General features: G+C 53.0%; 1 protein-coding gene across 1 annotated transcript in view; it reads left to right on the plus strand.

Annotated features, from left to right (window-relative positions):
- The first annotated feature begins 2,655 nt into the window (after positions 1 to 2,655).
- The window catches only part of LRFN2 (leucine rich repeat and fibronectin type III domain containing 2), a 56,272-nt gene continuing 41,978 nt past the window's right edge, over positions 2,656 to 16,949 (plus strand). Inside the window, exon 1 of the mRNA XM_012778205.3 lies at positions 2,656 to 4,156. Coding sequence (XP_012633659.1) covers positions 2,757 to 4,156 — 1,400 coding nt within the window. The 5' untranslated portion in view covers positions 2,656 to 2,756. The remainder of the gene's footprint in view (positions 4,157 to 16,949) is intronic.

Below are 16,949 nucleotides of genomic sequence, written 5' to 3' on the forward strand. Positions count from 1 at the left end.
CTGACAAGAGCTCATAAGGAAGATGGCCTTTCTCGCGGGGCCATAGAACACTGCCCCCCACGTGGACATGCACGCATAACTACCTCCTGCTTAACTAGCAAGGGATCCGTGGGTGTGGCTGTCCCCCGTGCACCTGTGAGTACGGTGCATTCACCTGCATTCAACTCTATTTGAGCAGATCCCCGCTGGCTCTACTAGGCCCTAGCGTCTAGGCGTTTAGGTAGGGACCTAGACGGCCAGAACACATTTGATCACAGAGCAAGGTGGAAGGTGGAGAGCTTCCATATGTCCATGCCTGTGACCAGGCGGCTCCTGGGTTAGGCTCCTGGTCCGCCTCAGGTCGGAGTTTGGTGAGAACAGGGACTAGCAGGTGGGCAGTTGGTTACGGGGCACTGAGAGCAGAACCGTGTGGGATTGGGCACTGTGGCCAGGGCTTTTCAGGAGGGTACCTGTAAGGGAGAAGATGAATAGAAAAAAATATCCTCTAGAACAGAGCTCAGCAAACTTTCTCTGCAAAGGACAAGATAGTAAATATTTTAGGCTTTGGCGGCCACATTTCATCTGAGGCAACTACTCACCTCTGCCATTGTAGCACAAAAGAAGCTACAGGCAGGTAAGTAAATGAGCATAGCAGTGTTCTAATAAAACTTTATTTGCAAAACCAGGTGGCAGGTTATTTTGGTCTATGAGCTACATGGTTCACAACACTATCCAATACGGTAGCCAATAGCCACATATGGCTATCGAACATTCAAAATGTGCTCTGAGTGTAAAATATACACCAGATTTTCATGCATGATTTGCATGAAGACTTCATGCAAATAAAAGAATGTGAAATATCTCAGTAATAATTGTATTGATGATATATTGAAATAATATTTTAGATATGGAAGTTTAATGAAACAAGTTACCAAAATAGATTTTACCTGTTTGTTTTTACTTTTTTTTTATATGGCCACTAGAAAATTTTAAATTACATTTATGGCTCACATTATATTTTTACTGGACAATGATGCTCTCTCCAGATAAAATATAGGGTAAGTCTTTGACCCTTGGTGTCTCAAGTAGGAGATTTAAACACAATAATGGAATTCACCTATGCATAATAAAGTATATGTTTGGAATAGGTTTTAAAATGCACTACATATCTTTTTTTTTATCTGCTTGTTGTTTTGTCTGTATCTATGTTCCTCAAACTGGGAGCTGTGGAGCCCTACTTCCTTAAGATACTAATAATTGTTGGTCAAAAAGGGGTGTATCCCCTGTATTCATGGTAAAAAAAAAATGGGAGTAATGCAAAATTAAATGTTAACCCAATGTCTTTGCTGCAGCAGAATTTTCCAACTCTTCTAAACTTGCTCATGTGTATAGAGCTTTTGCAACAGTGGGCAGCACTTCCCCCAACTTATGGGCATTAAAAGCCATCTTTGCAGAACCCTAATCAGTACTCCTGGAAGGCAATTTGAAAAGTGCTCGTCTGCATGGTGCTACACAACCAGTGTGCATGGTTTTCCAGAAGTCCAACTCCATTGGTTGTTTTCAGCATTACATAAATAAAACCACATTTAGTAGAACATGGAATAAATAGTGAGAAACCTGTATGATTTGGAAGGACAAAGACCTAAGTCAAATTTTTATTCCTCCCTTTCTAGTTGTTCATGCAAAAGCTAGGCAGTGTTTTAGGCCCTGGGCATATATTAGTGAGTAAAAATAAGTCCCTTCCTCTTAAGGCTTTATTACCAGAGCAAAGAACAAATGATAAACAAGACAAGCAAGTAAAATATAGAATAAGTTAGTTGGGGTAAGTTCCAAGGAGGAAATCGAAAGCAGAGAAGAGGGCCACGCAGAATGGGGGGTTGTGGGAGAGGGGGTCTGGGAAGGCCTTGGTGGGAAGGTGACTTTTGGGCAAAGACCAAAAGGTCTGAGGCCATGTGCACGTCCCCACCGGTGTATGAAGATAGCTCCTTCCTTGTGCAGGGGGTTCCTAAAGCCCAGACGAGACGATGTGTGTGAGGGCCCAGAGCGCCCGTCACATAGTAAGTGCTCAGAAGTTCAAACCTTTGCCTTCTTCCTGCGCTTTCTTCACTTCCAAAGAGTCATGAATGATGTGGACTCTCCTTAGTGAAGAATTCGTCCAATTAGTGGTTCCCCACTAACCTCGGTATTTCTCGGGGCCAATTCTCTTCTTGTCCACAACCTTGTTCTTAGGGAACGCTGGTCCTATTTAATTTCATGCTGAGCCTAAACCAATTAAAAAGGTAAAACTGTGCTTCAAAATACAGTTATAACATGGTTTTCAAACACAATAATTATTGGGTGATAATAATGGTATGGTATCAATAAATGGTAATGGTAATGGTATCAACAAATAGTTACTGAGCACCTAGCGTGTTCCAGGCACTGAGCTTGAGGCTTGGGATAGCAATTAATACAACAGGCCAGAAGTACCTGCCCTCCTTGTGGAGCTGACATGCTAGTAGGGCAGACAGGAAGCAGTCAATAAACATCACAAATGAGTAAATTAAATGGGATGTTAGAAGGTTATAAGCACTAAGGAAAAAAAGAAACATGGAACTGCGGTAGAGAGATGGGTGGAATAGACTAGAGCTGGCACGAGCACAGGCCATTCTCCGCCACTCCCCAGGGCGAGTGTTTAGCGTGAGGGAGGAAGCTGTGGGTGAGGACATTAGGAAGTCTCCTCTTGACCCTGACCTGTGTCCCTCCCTTCCAGGCACCACGGCCTGAGTGACCAGACCATGGAGACCCTGCTTGGTGGCCTGCTGGCGTTTGGCATGGCGTTTGCCGTGGTCGACGCCTGCCCCAAGTACTGCGTCTGCCAGAACCTGTCTGAGTCACTGGGCACCCTGTGCCCCTCCAAGGGGCTGCTCTTCGTGCCGCCCGACATCGACCGGCGGACAGTGGAGCTGCGCCTGGGCGGCAACTTCATCATCCACATCAGCCGCCAGGACTTCGCCAACATGACGGGGCTGGTGGACCTGACCCTGTCCCGGAACACCATCAGCCACATCCAGCCCTTCTCCTTCCTGGACCTCGAGAGCCTCCGCTCCCTGCACCTGGACAGCAACCGGCTGCCCAGCCTCGGGGAGGACACCCTCCGGGGCCTGGTCAACCTGCAGCACCTCATCGTGAACAACAACCAGCTGGGCGGCATCGCCGACGAGGCCTTCGAGGACTTCCTGCTGACGCTGGAGGACCTGGACCTCTCCTACAACAACCTGCACGGGCTGCCCTGGGACTCCGTGCGCCGCATGGTCAACCTCCACCAGCTGAGCCTGGACCACAACCTGCTGGACCACATCGCCGAGGGCACCTTTGCCGACCTGCAGAAACTGGCCCGCCTGGACCTCACCTCCAACCGGCTGCAGAAGCTGCCCCCAGACCCCATCTTCGCCCGCTCCCAGGCTTCCGCCCTGACCGCCACGCCCTTCGCCCCGCCCCTGTCCTTTAGTTTTGGGGGGAACCCGTTGCACTGCAATTGCGAGCTTCTTTGGCTGCGGAGGCTCGAGCGGGACGATGACCTGGAGACCTGCGGCTCCCCGGGGGGCCTCAAGGGCCGCTACTTCTGGCACGTGCGCGAGGAGGAGTTTGTGTGCGAGCCGCCTCTCATCACCCAGCACACGCACAAGCTGCTGGTTCTGGAGGGCCAGGCGGCCACGCTCAAGTGCAAAGCCATCGGAGACCCCAGCCCCCTGATCCACTGGGTGGCCCCCGACGACCGGCTGGTGGGGAACTCCTCAAGGACCGCTGTCTACGACAACGGCACCCTGGACATCCTCATCACCACCTCTCAGGACAGCGGCGCCTTCACCTGCATCGCCGCCAACGCTGCGGGCGAGGCCACGGCCACGGTGGAGGTCTCCATCGTCCAGCTGCCGCACCTCAGCAACAGCACCAGCCGCACCGCGCCCCCCAAGTCCCGCCTCTCGGACATCACGGGCTCCAGCAAGACCGGCCGGGCCGGCGGAGGCAGTGGGGGCGGGGAGCCTCCCAAAAGCCCCCCCGAACGGGCTGTGCTTGTGTCGGATGTGACCACCACCTCGGCGCTGGTCAAGTGGTCGGTCAGCAAGTCGGCGCCCCGGGTGAAGATGTACCAGCTGCAGTACAACTGCTCCGACGACGAGGTGCTCATTTACAGGTGAGCCGCCGCCCTGGCAAAGGCGGGGGTGGCGTCTGGCTGGGGAAGGAGCAGGGGACAGGGAGGTCTGGTAGCTCTTCCCACCTGTGTCCATTCATCCCAATGGTGCCTGTGGGGATCCTGGGCCACACTGAGCCACTTGTGCAGGTAAGAGGGGACAGAAGGAACATCAGCCACAGGTTAAGAAGAAAAGAAGCCACACCTGGGCGGCCTGAAGAGCTGGGCGCATAGAAGCACCGTGCCTCCCAGGTGGGTGCTGGGGCGGATGGTCGTGTAGCTAATGGCCTCCTAATTTTCTGTCGTGAGCCACGTTCTCATGTAAGAACGAGGAACAGACCTCCTGGCCAAAGGGTCTGGTTCCTCCAAGGAGGAACGCGTTTGGCCTTGGCCTGGACTCATAGGCAGTCATGGTGAAGGCTTTGAGGTCAGAAAGAGTGGGATTCACATCAGAGTTTTGCCACTAGCTAGTCATTTAATTCTTCTGGCCTGCCTCAGTTTCCTCATCTATGAAATGGGGATAATTCATTCCTGACTTAGTTAGAGCACTTGGTTGCAGGTAATTGAATCAAATTGGCTTAAAAGGAGTGTGTTGGCTAATGTCACTGGAAGTCAGGAATCTGCTTCAGGCTTAGCGGGATCAAAGGCCCCCGGGAACGTTCTGTATTCTCCCAGTTTCTTACCTCCCTCTTCCTCTGCGTTGGTCCATCTTCCTCTGGGTTGGGTTTACCCTCAGGCAGTCTCTGTCCTCTGCGAGACTTCTGCCGGGTCCCCCAGGCAGCCCTAGAGCCCACTTAGAACTCTAGAGGGAGAAGAGCCTCCCTTTCCACCTTGAACTCTGATCGAGTCAGACCAGCTCGGGTCTGAGAGGTAGGGCCATCCTGTCCACCTGTGCTGGCCTCCCAGGGCCTCTGTCTCCTCATCTGGAAGTGGAGACAATGATGTTGACCTTGACAAGTTGCTGTGAAGATCAAGGGGCCAATTCCTAGGTCTGGTGGGAAGGGAGTTGAGGGTGGAGAGCTTCAGTAGAATTGCATCAGTCACTCGGAGGGAGGAAGGAGGTCACAGAGGGACAGCATCCCGGGGGGCCAGGGTGGTGACTGCAGACGTGTTCCCTTCCCACGCCAGCCCCAGTTTATATGGAACAGGAGGGGCACAGCCTAGCATCTCACTACTCAAGGAATGCCTGGTGTCCTTGGAAATCCCGTGCGTTTCGCTGTGTGCATGTAAAATGATTATTCAGAGAAGTGACCCCACAGGCTTCACCAGGCAGCCGGAGGGTCCGTGGGGTGCAAGAGAGGTCAAGAACACTTGGTCCATCGTTGAGGTTTCCACCAGCTCTGACTTTCTGAGTTGAGGGGTCTCTGGATGGGAAGCCGTGGGGAGAAGAGCGCATGAGGAGGAACGGGGACAGTGGGACCGAGGGCAGGTTCTCCGTGGACACTGCAGTGGGGCTCGGGAACTCCCCGCCCCTGCAGCTGCTGGGCAGGTCTGGATAGCAGTGTCCGTCTCAGGATGGAGAGAGACGGCATTGGAACTTAGACACACGCATATATGCACGTACATAGGAATATGTAGATGGAGATAAATAATTAAACTTAAATACACATAGATGTATATTTCTCATTATAAAAGTCATAGTGTTTGAAAAAATCATAAAGAGGGAAATAAAAATCACCTGTAATCACACCATTCAAAGTTAACCAGAGGCATTCAGGGAGTGCCTCTCAGTTTCATATCAATTCAAAACGATATTTATGATCGGTCTATTGTATACTTTTGTATCTTAATTCTCTCCACTCAACATTACAGCTTGTTTCGTTCCTATGGTATTAAAGTATTTTTTTGTTTGGCTGTACTGTAATTTATTTACCCAATCTTCTCCTGCCGGACATTCATGTGGTTTCCCATTTTTTCAATATTAAAAGTAATAATGATGGATATTTTTGTGCATAAATACATTTGTGGAACTTCAGTGATTTTAGCATATTTTCCTAGAAGGTGAATTATCGGCTTATGAGTAAATTGTAATCTTTATACATGGCATATAAATATTTATTCACCCTCTCGCTACTGGAAGTGCCCATTTGGACCACAGTTTTTGTCAATACTGAATATATAATTACTTTCATCTCTGCCAATTCCAGAGGTGAAAAATGGCACTTGTTTTAATTTGCATTTCTTTGATAACTTGTGAGGCTGACCTTTTGAAAATAAGTATATTTCTTCACTCGTGAATTTATTATGTGGTCTTGACTTTGATAAAAAAAAAGTGTGAAGACAAGAAGCTACGAGCTCTGAGGCTCGCACAGGCGTGGGGCGCAGAGAAACGCGGCGAGCGACGGGGGAGGCACCTGCATCAAGGAGGCCACGTGCTAAAGTCGCCAACATGGCCCACGCCCAGGGGGTCTCAAAAGTACTGGGCAGGGTGGGGAGGGCTGGGGATGAGCTCTGGCAACCAGCCAAGGCGGGAACTGAGACTGCTTTTGTTTGGTGATTGAGAACCTGGAGATGCTAGATTTATGAATATAATATAAATAAAGCAGTAGCATCAGAAACCTCGCAATAAAAAAAAAAATGCAGCTAACGAAGGTGGCTTCCTCTTAGGGCTGGCCATGAAACTTGGAAGAGATACAGCATGGAAAATTCTTCCAACAGTGTGGGCACCTAGTGAGCACTCAAGGAATGTGGGTTACTGTCATCAGCGATAGTAGCAGTGGCAGTGAGAGAATAATAGTCATAGAGAGTAACACCCTTGTCTGGTCCACCATCCTGGGGAAGGAAACAGAAGAGGAAGATTAGATACCTAATTCAGTCTTTTCTGCAAGAAGACAAGTCTCCAAAACCGTACAGCACAAGGCAAGCCTGAGTCTGTACCCAGGTAATAGTAACAGCAGTCACTATTGTTGCAAGCCTACTGTGTGTTTTGCAGGCAGTATCTCACTGAATCCTTGTCGACGTACCAGGAAGTATAAAAGGCCAGGAGACTTTTTCTAAAAACCTCTCCCAAGGCCACACAGCCCGAGAGGCCGGGCTGTGATTCGAACCCAGGCCCTCGGCTTTGGCGCCCGGTCTCAGCCACTGCGGTTGTGCCACCCACTGTTCGAAAAGGGCATGTGGCTTGAGAGAAATAGGAGGCTCTAAGAAAGACCCTGGGTTTGAGAAAACGAATTGTCCCCATCAGAAAGAAGAGACAGCAGCGGGCAGCGTGGCCCCGTGCCAACAGGGAGGTGTGCGGGAGAAGGGGGACAGGCCTGGGTCCGAAGGCGAATATTAAAGAGGAGCACAGCACGCACGGTGCGAAGAGAGCAAGAGGCAGCCACGAAGCGCTGTTTCAGCTCATGTTTGCAGCCAGAAGAGAAAATGAAGAGGGAATGAGGCTGCAGTGAGAGGCAGACAAGAGGCAGAGCCTGCGACTCCCCTCCCGCCTCGGTCTCCCTGGCAAGGCCGACAGCAGCTGAGGCAGGAGCGGTGACAGCACCAACCCAGGTGACTCGGGCTGGGCACCGCTCTGAGGGTTTTATGTGTGCTGACTCCTTTCCTTCTCACCAAACCCGAGGAGGTGAAAACTATTATTCCACTGCACATAGGAGAAACTCGCCCAAGGCATTCGACAGTGGGTACGCGGCAGAGACGGACTCTGACTCCGGGCAGCTTGTGCGTTTGCCCAGAGCCCCCGCCCAGGAAGGACAGGGCCGATCCCACAGAGAAGGATGCTGAAGCCAGCAGACGTGCATCAGGGTACCATACCTGAGTTCTGGTCCCCAGGCCCCAGTGGGTCACACGCAGGTCAGTAAGGACTCAGGAAACAGGTAGACGAGGTTTGCAAGCCTGTGGTGGTGATCCTGAGATAGTATGGACAGAGAGACGCCTAAGATGGGAGAAGGGCAGGTACTCTGCTCTTCAAAGAATAAACTTCATAAAGCTTAGTGTGCTAGGCCGGACGTGGAATCCCTATGAAATTCTAGAAAGGCTTTCTCGACGTAGGATGGCTGTGAACCCTCGGGAAAAATGCCGACCCAACGTGGGTTCAGTAGGGGCAAATCCTGCCTGATTATGAAGCCATGTCTCCAGGAGAGGCTGCAGACCTGTAGTCTCAGCCTTTTATCTGCCCACTTGTCATTCATGGGGGCAGCGCTCCTTGGGGACATCCCTCCTTGCTCAGCAACTCTCTACTCGACCCTTCCTCACCTCCGTGGGGGAAGTGGACCGGCATCGCTGGGGTGACAGGTACACTTGGAAAATGTCCTAGGAGTTTCCACCAGCCGTGAGTCACTACCATAAACGGGACATGTCACAGTTGCACAGGACGCTTGACAAACCCTCATGCTGTCTTGGAGACAACATGGAGAAACGTAAGTGGATGGAGTGGACTCGTGACTGGCCAAATACCAGGTTAATTAATAAATTGATGTGAACATGCTAGAAAACCTTTGGCTTCTGCCTCAGCGTCTGCCCCCATTTCTGTCGTGCTTGGTGTGTTTTCTAACTTACATAGACAACCACGTCGAAAGTGTGCTCGGCAAATTGCCATGTCCACAGATCTTTCCATCTGTCTATCTATTTATCTTCATTGTGGTTCGAGGAGTCAGTTGTAAGTGCACAAGCTCAAGGTGAGGAAAATATGGCTTGACTAGAATTTTGTGTGCAAAAGCTCGGGGTTGCGGTTGATCTCCAGAACATCACGGCCACAAAGTGATGGAGCCATTGAAAGACTCCTGTAGTCTTTAGTTGTGTTAGCAGAAGGCTAGTGCTGACACCAAAGGAGGTTATGGTTCCACTGAGTCACTAAAGCTGGTCAGAGCAGGGCGGTAATATCTTTAATCCAGGATGGCATAGTCTTGGCACACATGTTTACAAACTGCAGTGTTGATGAGAATGGGATTCTGGGAGTGCGTGTGAGATGGGGAAAGTTTATCCTGAGATGAGAAGACTTAGAAAAGAAGTCCTAACGCCTTCAACTTATTCGAAGAATTTGTGGGTGGAGAGAGAGAGACACACACACTCATGCTCACGTGTTGAAGAAGGCATTGGCCCATTAAAAGAAAAAAATTCCAACAGCAATAGCTTTATATACCTCTCTCATCGCTCTCCATCTGGCTATGAGATGATCCGGCTTCGTGTCTGTCTTCCTCTCCGGCACGTGGTGCTCACGTGTGTTGATCTCCGTGGCCCTAGCACTTAGTGAGTCTCGGCCCACAATGGCTACTGAGTCAACACTTGGTCACGTGGACAGATTGGCAGTGAACAGCAAAGCTGCCCAACAGCAGGATTAGTAAGAGCTGTCACAAAGCAGTGAGCTGCCGGTACCCAAAGGGCTCCACGGAAGCTGGCTGACTCCATCCCAGGGACGCGGAGCAGCCAGCCTGACTTTCAGGCAGGAGGGGAAGCATTCAACTTAGATGACCCCAGTCCCTACAGTCTATGGCTCCACTTACGACTTTCATAATCCCATGACCAAGACGATACGGCTTCTACAGTTGCCCAATCCACCTGCCGTTGCCAGCTGGGGCCACCATGGCATTGTGCCTCCCAGGGCTGGGGCGCCCTGGCACATAGGCATTTGAGCTCCAGGGCTGGAGGTCAGAGGAAAATACCTTGGCAGTGGCTCAGAGAATCCAACCAAACGTGGACACAGGTCATGGCAGGTCACCAATGACCCCCCTCAAGGTCCCACAGAAGCCCCGAGGAGCTGTGAGCCGCATCTGAACACACCAGGCTCTAGTGTACCTGCCAGGAAGAAGCAGAGGTGTGGGTAACCCCAATCCTGGGTGACCCAGCAGGATCTGAAACAGGCTATGAAGTTGTGTCTTGACCTTTCATCAGATGACAAGCCCCCTCATCATCTGATGGCTCTGGCTGGCCTCCTGGAGCCCACGAGGCTGAGCCCTGCAGCTAGGCACTGGGGCACGCGGGACACAGACAGACTGCGCGTGGGCCCAGGCCTCTGTCCATGCGGCCAGGGAAAGCTGGCAGTCACACCCTCAAGGCCAGGGCCTGCCCTTTCAGGAAGGGGCCAGCATTGGCGGGTACAGTGGCAGAGGGGAGAGGAGTAAACAGGGGCAGGGGGAGGCTTGGAGAGTCCGGTCAGACAGGGAGGGGCCTCCTCTGCCTCCCGGAGACGGCAGCAACCCATCCCAGCCTGGCTTCATCCCGGCGTGACACGGAAAGTTAAGTGCCCTGCATGTCATTATCAGCCCAAGTGACATTCACAAACACTTGTCTTTAAGAGTTGTCAGGAACATCTGTCACCAGGCGTGATGTTGGAATGGTCCCCAGGCGGGCCGCTCCTACAACACAGCCCGTCAGGATGCGGCCCTGCTCTGCCAGGCTTGCTACGCTGCCGCCCTCCACGTAGGGAGGCGGGGGGCTGAGAAGAAAGACCCCACCCCACCCGGCCCTATCTGCAGGCGCCCCGCTGCATGCTGGGGAAACTGGACCATCCTTGCTGAGTTTTGCAGGGTGGGGGTGGGGCACGTCTTTGACTGCTGCTCTGTCTCCCATCTGGAGGAAGGGCAAGGGGGCAGAGTCAGCCAGTTTCCACGCCATCCGGATCTTACCAGTCAACACCTCGGTGGAGCTGTGCCCCCTCCCCATGAAAATACAGAGGTGGAGGGAAACTTACTAATGAGCTGGCGTCTCAGGATCTGGGGCTGCCAGGGACAGGTGTTCCCTCAAGGAAGAGGGGTTATGCCAGGGACAGGATCTGCCACCATGCAGGGAGAAGGTTCTTTGACTTAGCTGCCTCCCCAGACAATCTGGATTGTCCTAAAGGAGCAGGTGAAGGCCCCACAGGCAGAGGAGGAGAAAGGCATAAAGGAGGAAATTAGGGCAGATGGGGAGGGAAGGCAACTCCTTGGGCAGAGCCAAAGCCCAAACCAGCCTTCCTTGCACTTTATTATCTCTCCAGTGTTTTTCATTAACTACTGAACCATGATGTCTGCAAGTGGGCATGCACAGCACAAATACTTTTGTACCCATTGTATGGATGGTAAAACCAGTCTCAAGCGAGTTGAGTAGATTTCCCCAAAGTTTCCCAAAGACTTAAGAAATGTCGTCTCTGTTATCCAGGGCCCTTTCCGCCGTGCCATGTGCCATGCTGTGGGGCACCTCTGTCTCAGGACACAGAGAGTTCCCGTTAAGGCCGGAGACTCGGGGTGTGGGGCGACAACTGTAACTTCTCTTTCTGGGAGGTTTAGGGCAACATGCTGGGAGTCCACAGGGGTTTTCCCTGTCAGCTTTAGCTGAGACTCACTCGGTCCCAGCAACGTAGGAGCCAACAGGGGACACGGGTGCCAGTGAGAACCTTCACTCCACTCAGCCACCTGGGACCAGCCAGCAGAAAACATGGGCAGGACAAAGATTTCTGAGTTCCATACTTACCAGGTGAGCCACTGTGAAGTAATAACAAAGTTACTAGAGACATCACAGTGAAAAATGAATCTGGAGTTAGAAGTTCAGGGTGGCAATTAGGATGAGCAGAAAACTCAACCTAATATGACTTAAATTCATAAGGGTTTTTAGGTCCCTCCTGTAAAAGAAGTCCAGTGGAAGGCAGAGTAGGTTGGGTTTTCTGGGTAGCATGATCACCGGGGGCTCCTTCTGTTTTTCTGCCCTGCTATCCTCAGCTCACAGTTTCTATCCTTAAGGTCACCTCATGGTACAAAATGGTTGCTAGAGCTCTAGCTATCACATCTCCCTTTTATGCAACAGACAAGATGAAAAGAAGAGGGCAAAAGGCAAAGTAGGAGGTTTCTCAGAAGCCCCACCCGGTAACTTCTGCTCACATTTCATTGGCCACAGACTTCTACAAAGGAGGCTGATAAATGCAGATTTTTTTTTAAAGCTAAGCACAATGTAACTCCAGTAACATACAGAAGATAGAAAGGCAGCCAGTATTTCCACAACCTGGGTTTGTGCCCCAACTCCATCATTTACCAGTCCTGGGACCATGGACAAATCACTCCACTGCTCTCAGTCTTCATTTTCTCATCTGTGAAATGGGAACAGAGATTCCTTTCCACATATTCCATAAGATAGTGGTGAGGACTGAATGATATCCTGTATTTGAAAGAGCATCCTTCACGGTCAACTATGAAGTTCTGGATACCGGTAAGTATGCGTTTTTATTGAGGGCCTGCTCACTTTCCCTTCTCAGACCCCTCTTCTTGTCCCAGTTCCCCAGGCTGCCTCTTGTGTCTCCATCTGTCAAAACCAAGAGAGCTGTAACCCTGGAAAATGATTTGATAATGTTTTAAAGGATCAAGGGATAAGGTATAACCCCTTTCAGAAATATTTGCAGTTCAACTGGGAGCTCCTAAAGATCCAAAGGAGTGAATCTCTAATGGTAGAGTTTTTAAACCCACAAGAGGCTTGTGAATAGGGGAGATATTTGTCAGGGCACCCCTGAGAGTGTCTCACGTCCCATCACTGTCTTCTCATCCTGCACCTCTCGCTCTGCTCGGGAAGGTGACACCACTCAGATTCAAAGCCCTTCAGGGCATCTGTTCAGAGGCAACTAATTTCTCCCAGCGTCATTCCCTCCTCCCTCTGCAAAAAAAGTTCTGGCTGGAGACAGCTATGAAGATAGAATAATTAGCAGCAGTGAAAAGATGACAGCATGCGACTGGTACCCCTCTCTTCTGAAGTGAGACTTTTCCCTCTCCAGGAAGAGAGAACCGGAGGACTGTCCCCGTGTTAATTTTACATGTGTTTGGTTAGTTTGGAGGTGGAGGTGGGGATACCTTTTATTCCATTCCAGGAAAGCACCAAAGAAGGTTTGCAGAGGGAGGGCTTGGGGACCTGGGGACAGTGCTCGTGGTGGCCATCCGAACACACCAAACACTCATCTGGCCACTGGACTTTCCCAAGCCTGTCCACAGGACCCAGCTCCGTTCCGCCCCATAGCGGACCGGGTGGGAGGACGAGTTGCAACCCCCGACCAAGAAAGAGATTCTGAGTAGCTGGGGCTGGTGCCTGGACACGCGTGTTTTGGAGGGTCCCCTAGTGAATCTGATGTGCATCCAGCGTCATGCCACCGTGCCCAGTGACGTCGGGAGTTTGGGCGGCACTGGTAGACTCAGATGCCCATCCACAGCTCGGGGTTTGCTCTCTCAACTTCTGGTGAGGGAAGAGCTTGGAGACCGGTGTTCAGCCCCAGCCTGCCAGGCACGACTCGTGTCACCTCTCTGAGACTTTGCTCCACCCATGACATCGGAAGACAGATCTCTTCTCTGATGGAACGTTTGTGCAAACGCTTTGGAAACAAAACGCCACGTGCATCGCAGTTGCTGGAACCGTTCCGTCACCCCGCATGGAGCCTGAGTGATTAATGCAAGGAGGCTGGGATCAGGGGCTCGGGCACGGGCTCTCTTATCTCCCCCCTCTCTCCTTGTCTAAGCCTCAGCCTTCTCAGCCGCTGAATGGGCAGCAAGTAACTGTCCTGTCTACTGCACAAGGTGGCTGTGAAATTGGTAGGAGAGGACAAGCATGAAAGAAGGACATTGTGTAAAGTAGGAAGGGCTTCTAACAGCAGAGATCTGACTGCAAGGGCCTTTCCCAGCCTGAGGGTTGTTTCTCTCATCGTGTGGGAGCGTTCCAGAGGGAGGCGACCGGGGCTGGATGGGAGCTCGGTGAGCTGCAGGGACTGAGCGGCTGTTGGCACTACCCCCCTGTGTGGCTCCCTGCTCCCGGGTTTGCCGGCGCTCTCTCCCGGACACTTTCCCTCCACGCCCCGCCCACAGCGACCCCAGGGCAGCCCTGGGCCTGTGACAGAGGGGGAGGATCTGTACCCCGGCTTCCTCGCCCCTGGGGAAAAGAAGGGAGGACTCGCTTGGGCATGTCCTGTGCTCTCTCCCAGAGCTCCCCAGCCGGGCTGAGCCCCAGCTGCTTAGCTAAACGCCCTGTGTCGACTTCCTTCCCCACATCCTCATGAGCTTCCTGGGCCCCTCCCAAATAAGCTGCAGGTGCTCAAAGCCTTGTCTCGGGGTCTGCTTCCAGGAAGCCCAAACCAAGACAGGGGCCAACCTCCTGGATGCCTCAACCCCTTTGCAGACCCCCTAGAAGTCCTCCCCTTGACTCCAGCTGCTGCCTCAGTGATTCCCCAGTGCAGGGCGGGGACTGCGGGGAGAGGTGCTCAGGCACCTGCCTCCCACCAGACAAAGCCAGGCTTCCGCCGGGAGTTTGGAAGAGGCAATTGTCTGTGGGCGAGGGTACAACGGCCAGAGCTGCATGGGCGAGAGCATTGTCATCGTCATTAAAATGCTGGCACCTGCCCACGCGCTCCCAGGAGCCGGTACCTGCCGGTCCTGGCTGAGGCCAGCCTGGGCAGGGAGCCGATGGGGCCGCCCTTCTGCCGCCCCGTGCGTGCTCTCTTCTCATCTCAGGGACGGTGTCTTGGTGCTTGCCAATTAGGCCTGTGGTCCGCCGTGTGCGCGTGTGGCAGGAGTGGGCGCCCTGGGGGTGACAGGAGGGTTCAGACGAGACGTCAAATTAGCGCCCGTCATCCTCAGAGTCTCCGAGGCGGGGCGGGGAGCAGGAAGAGTGGCGCGGAGCCACAGGACGTGACGAGCCACCGCGAGGTGAAGGCAGGGCCGGCCGCGTGGGTGTGCGGTATGGACGGGTGGACTTGTTAGCTGTCTACCAAGGAGAGCTGTGTCTAGCCTGGGTGGGCTACGGGGACGGGCTCCGGGCCGTACCGTGGCCGTGGGGCTGCCCCCGGCCCGGGGTCCTGTCAGGAGATGGGGCCTCACCGAGACCTTAAATGCTGAACCTCCCAACTAGGCAATCAGTGGTGGCACCAGGTTAAGGAGCTTTTCAGTTTAGTAATCGGCCCCCTAAAAGGTTAAACTGCAAATGGATTTCTCGGTGCAGTCTGTCCACTTGAGCTTGTTTGAGAGCTAACTGGAGGCAAGGCTCATTTCTGGGCGGGGGGAGCGTACCCCGGGGACTCGGGGACTCTGGGAGCAGGGGAAGTGACGTGGAGTGTGAGCCGTGTCCTGGGCCAAAGTGGGCCTTGGCAGGAAGAGGGAAGGGGCGACTCTTTTAGCTGGAACCAGTGAGGAGAGAGGCAGAGGCGGGACTGGTCAGGCCCAGTCCAGGCCCTGCGAGGGCCCCGTGCCTCAGTCAGACGCTGCCACAGTCCTGCGGCATGAGAGCCTCGAACTCTAGGTGTCTCAGCACCACTCGTGTTGAGTCTTCTTTAATGCAGTCATGGGCCTGCACGCTGGTTGGAGTTGAGCTGGTCTCACCCTCGCTGGGCCAGGCTGCGCTTGGCTTCAGGCTCCAGGCCCGACTTACATCTTCCTTGTGTATCTTGTTCTGGAGCCCTGGGGGCGGGACAGTGGCTATGTTCTGGGTATGTTTCTGTCATGGCAAGAGCACAAATGCAGGAGGGTGAGCCCAAGTGCGGAAACTAATGTCCGGCTCTGTTGGTGTCACATCTGCAGAATCCTACCGGCCGCAGCAAGTTACGTGGCCGAGGTCGAGGTGCGGGCAATGCACTTTCCTCACTGTCAAGGGTGACATGCTGTTTTGTCACAGGCAAGTAAAGAAACAGGACCGACAATTCAATTTGCCACCCTTGACTTTCCTGGCAGAAAGGCTGTCTCTGGGGCAGAGGGTCCCAAACCTGAGCGGAGGTGAGAACCACCCGGCGGGCTTGCTGCCACACGGATGCAGGACACTGCCCCTGCGTGTCTGATTCAGCAGGTGTGGCATGGGTCTGAGAATCGGCATTTCTAGTACTTTCTCTCAGGGCCGCTGATGCTGCAGGTCTGGGGGCCGTACTTTGAGAACCACTGCTCTGGGGCAGTGATAGGAGGTTTACTCAGACAGGTCGCAAGAGGGCTTGGTGGGTGGCCATGAATGTCACGCACTGCAGCTGTGCTTACCGCGCCCTACCACCGTTGTAAAGATGTTCCCTGCATGCTCCCATTTGGTACTCGCGCAAGCCCTCTGAGGTGTGGTCCTTGATTGTCACTTGACAGAGGAGGACTCGGCCATGGGGAGTGGTAGAGTTTGGAAGTTTGGCCCCTCCAATCGCATGCTGAAATTTGATACCCAATGTTCAAAGGAGGTGGGGCCTGGTGGAGGTGCTTGGGTCCTTGGGGGCAGGCCCTGCATGACTGTCTGGATGCCTTCCCCGAGGGAACAAGTGAGTTCTCTTTATTCGGGAGAGAGCTGGTTGTTTGAGCAGCCCGGCCCCTCCTCCTCTCTCCTGCCCCTCTGTCGCCATGTGACACACCTGCTCCCCTTGGCCTTCCGCCAGGACTAGACACTCTGAAGCCCTCGGTCGATGCCAGCAGCGTGCTTCTTGTGCAGCCTGCGGAACTGTGAGCCGAATAGACCTGCTTCGCGTGCGAATCGCCCAGCCTCGGCCACTCCTTTACAGCGAGGCGAGTGGACTGGGAAGGGAGGTGATGTGACCTGCAACGTCCCGCAGTGGAGCCGGGGCTCCGCAGCCAGTGCTCCGTGATCGCCTCGGGCTTCCCCCTGTTGGTGGGGGGAGCCAGGGTCCAGTTCTGAGGGGAGGAATGACCGTGGCGAGGAAGACTCTGGATTTAGAACCAGATATCCATTTCATCAGCCAACAAATATTTATCATCTGGCCAAGATCTCTTCCCATGGTTGGGAAGAGATGGGCAAACGCCCTTGTCTTTAAGGAGCTCGCGTTCTCATGGGGGAGAGAGACAAAGCTTTAAGACTGTGCATTAGAAAGAAAAATAAGCAGTGTAAGGATGCAGAGACTAGAGGGCTGCTATTTTATAGGGGTGGTCAGGGATCGCCTTGCTAACAA

This window comes from Microcebus murinus, chromosome 5 (assembly GCF_040939455.1).
Source record: "Microcebus murinus isolate Inina chromosome 5, M.murinus_Inina_mat1.0, whole genome shotgun sequence".
In the NCBI taxonomy this organism is placed as follows: Eukaryota; Metazoa; Chordata; class Mammalia; order Primates; family Cheirogaleidae; genus Microcebus; species Microcebus murinus.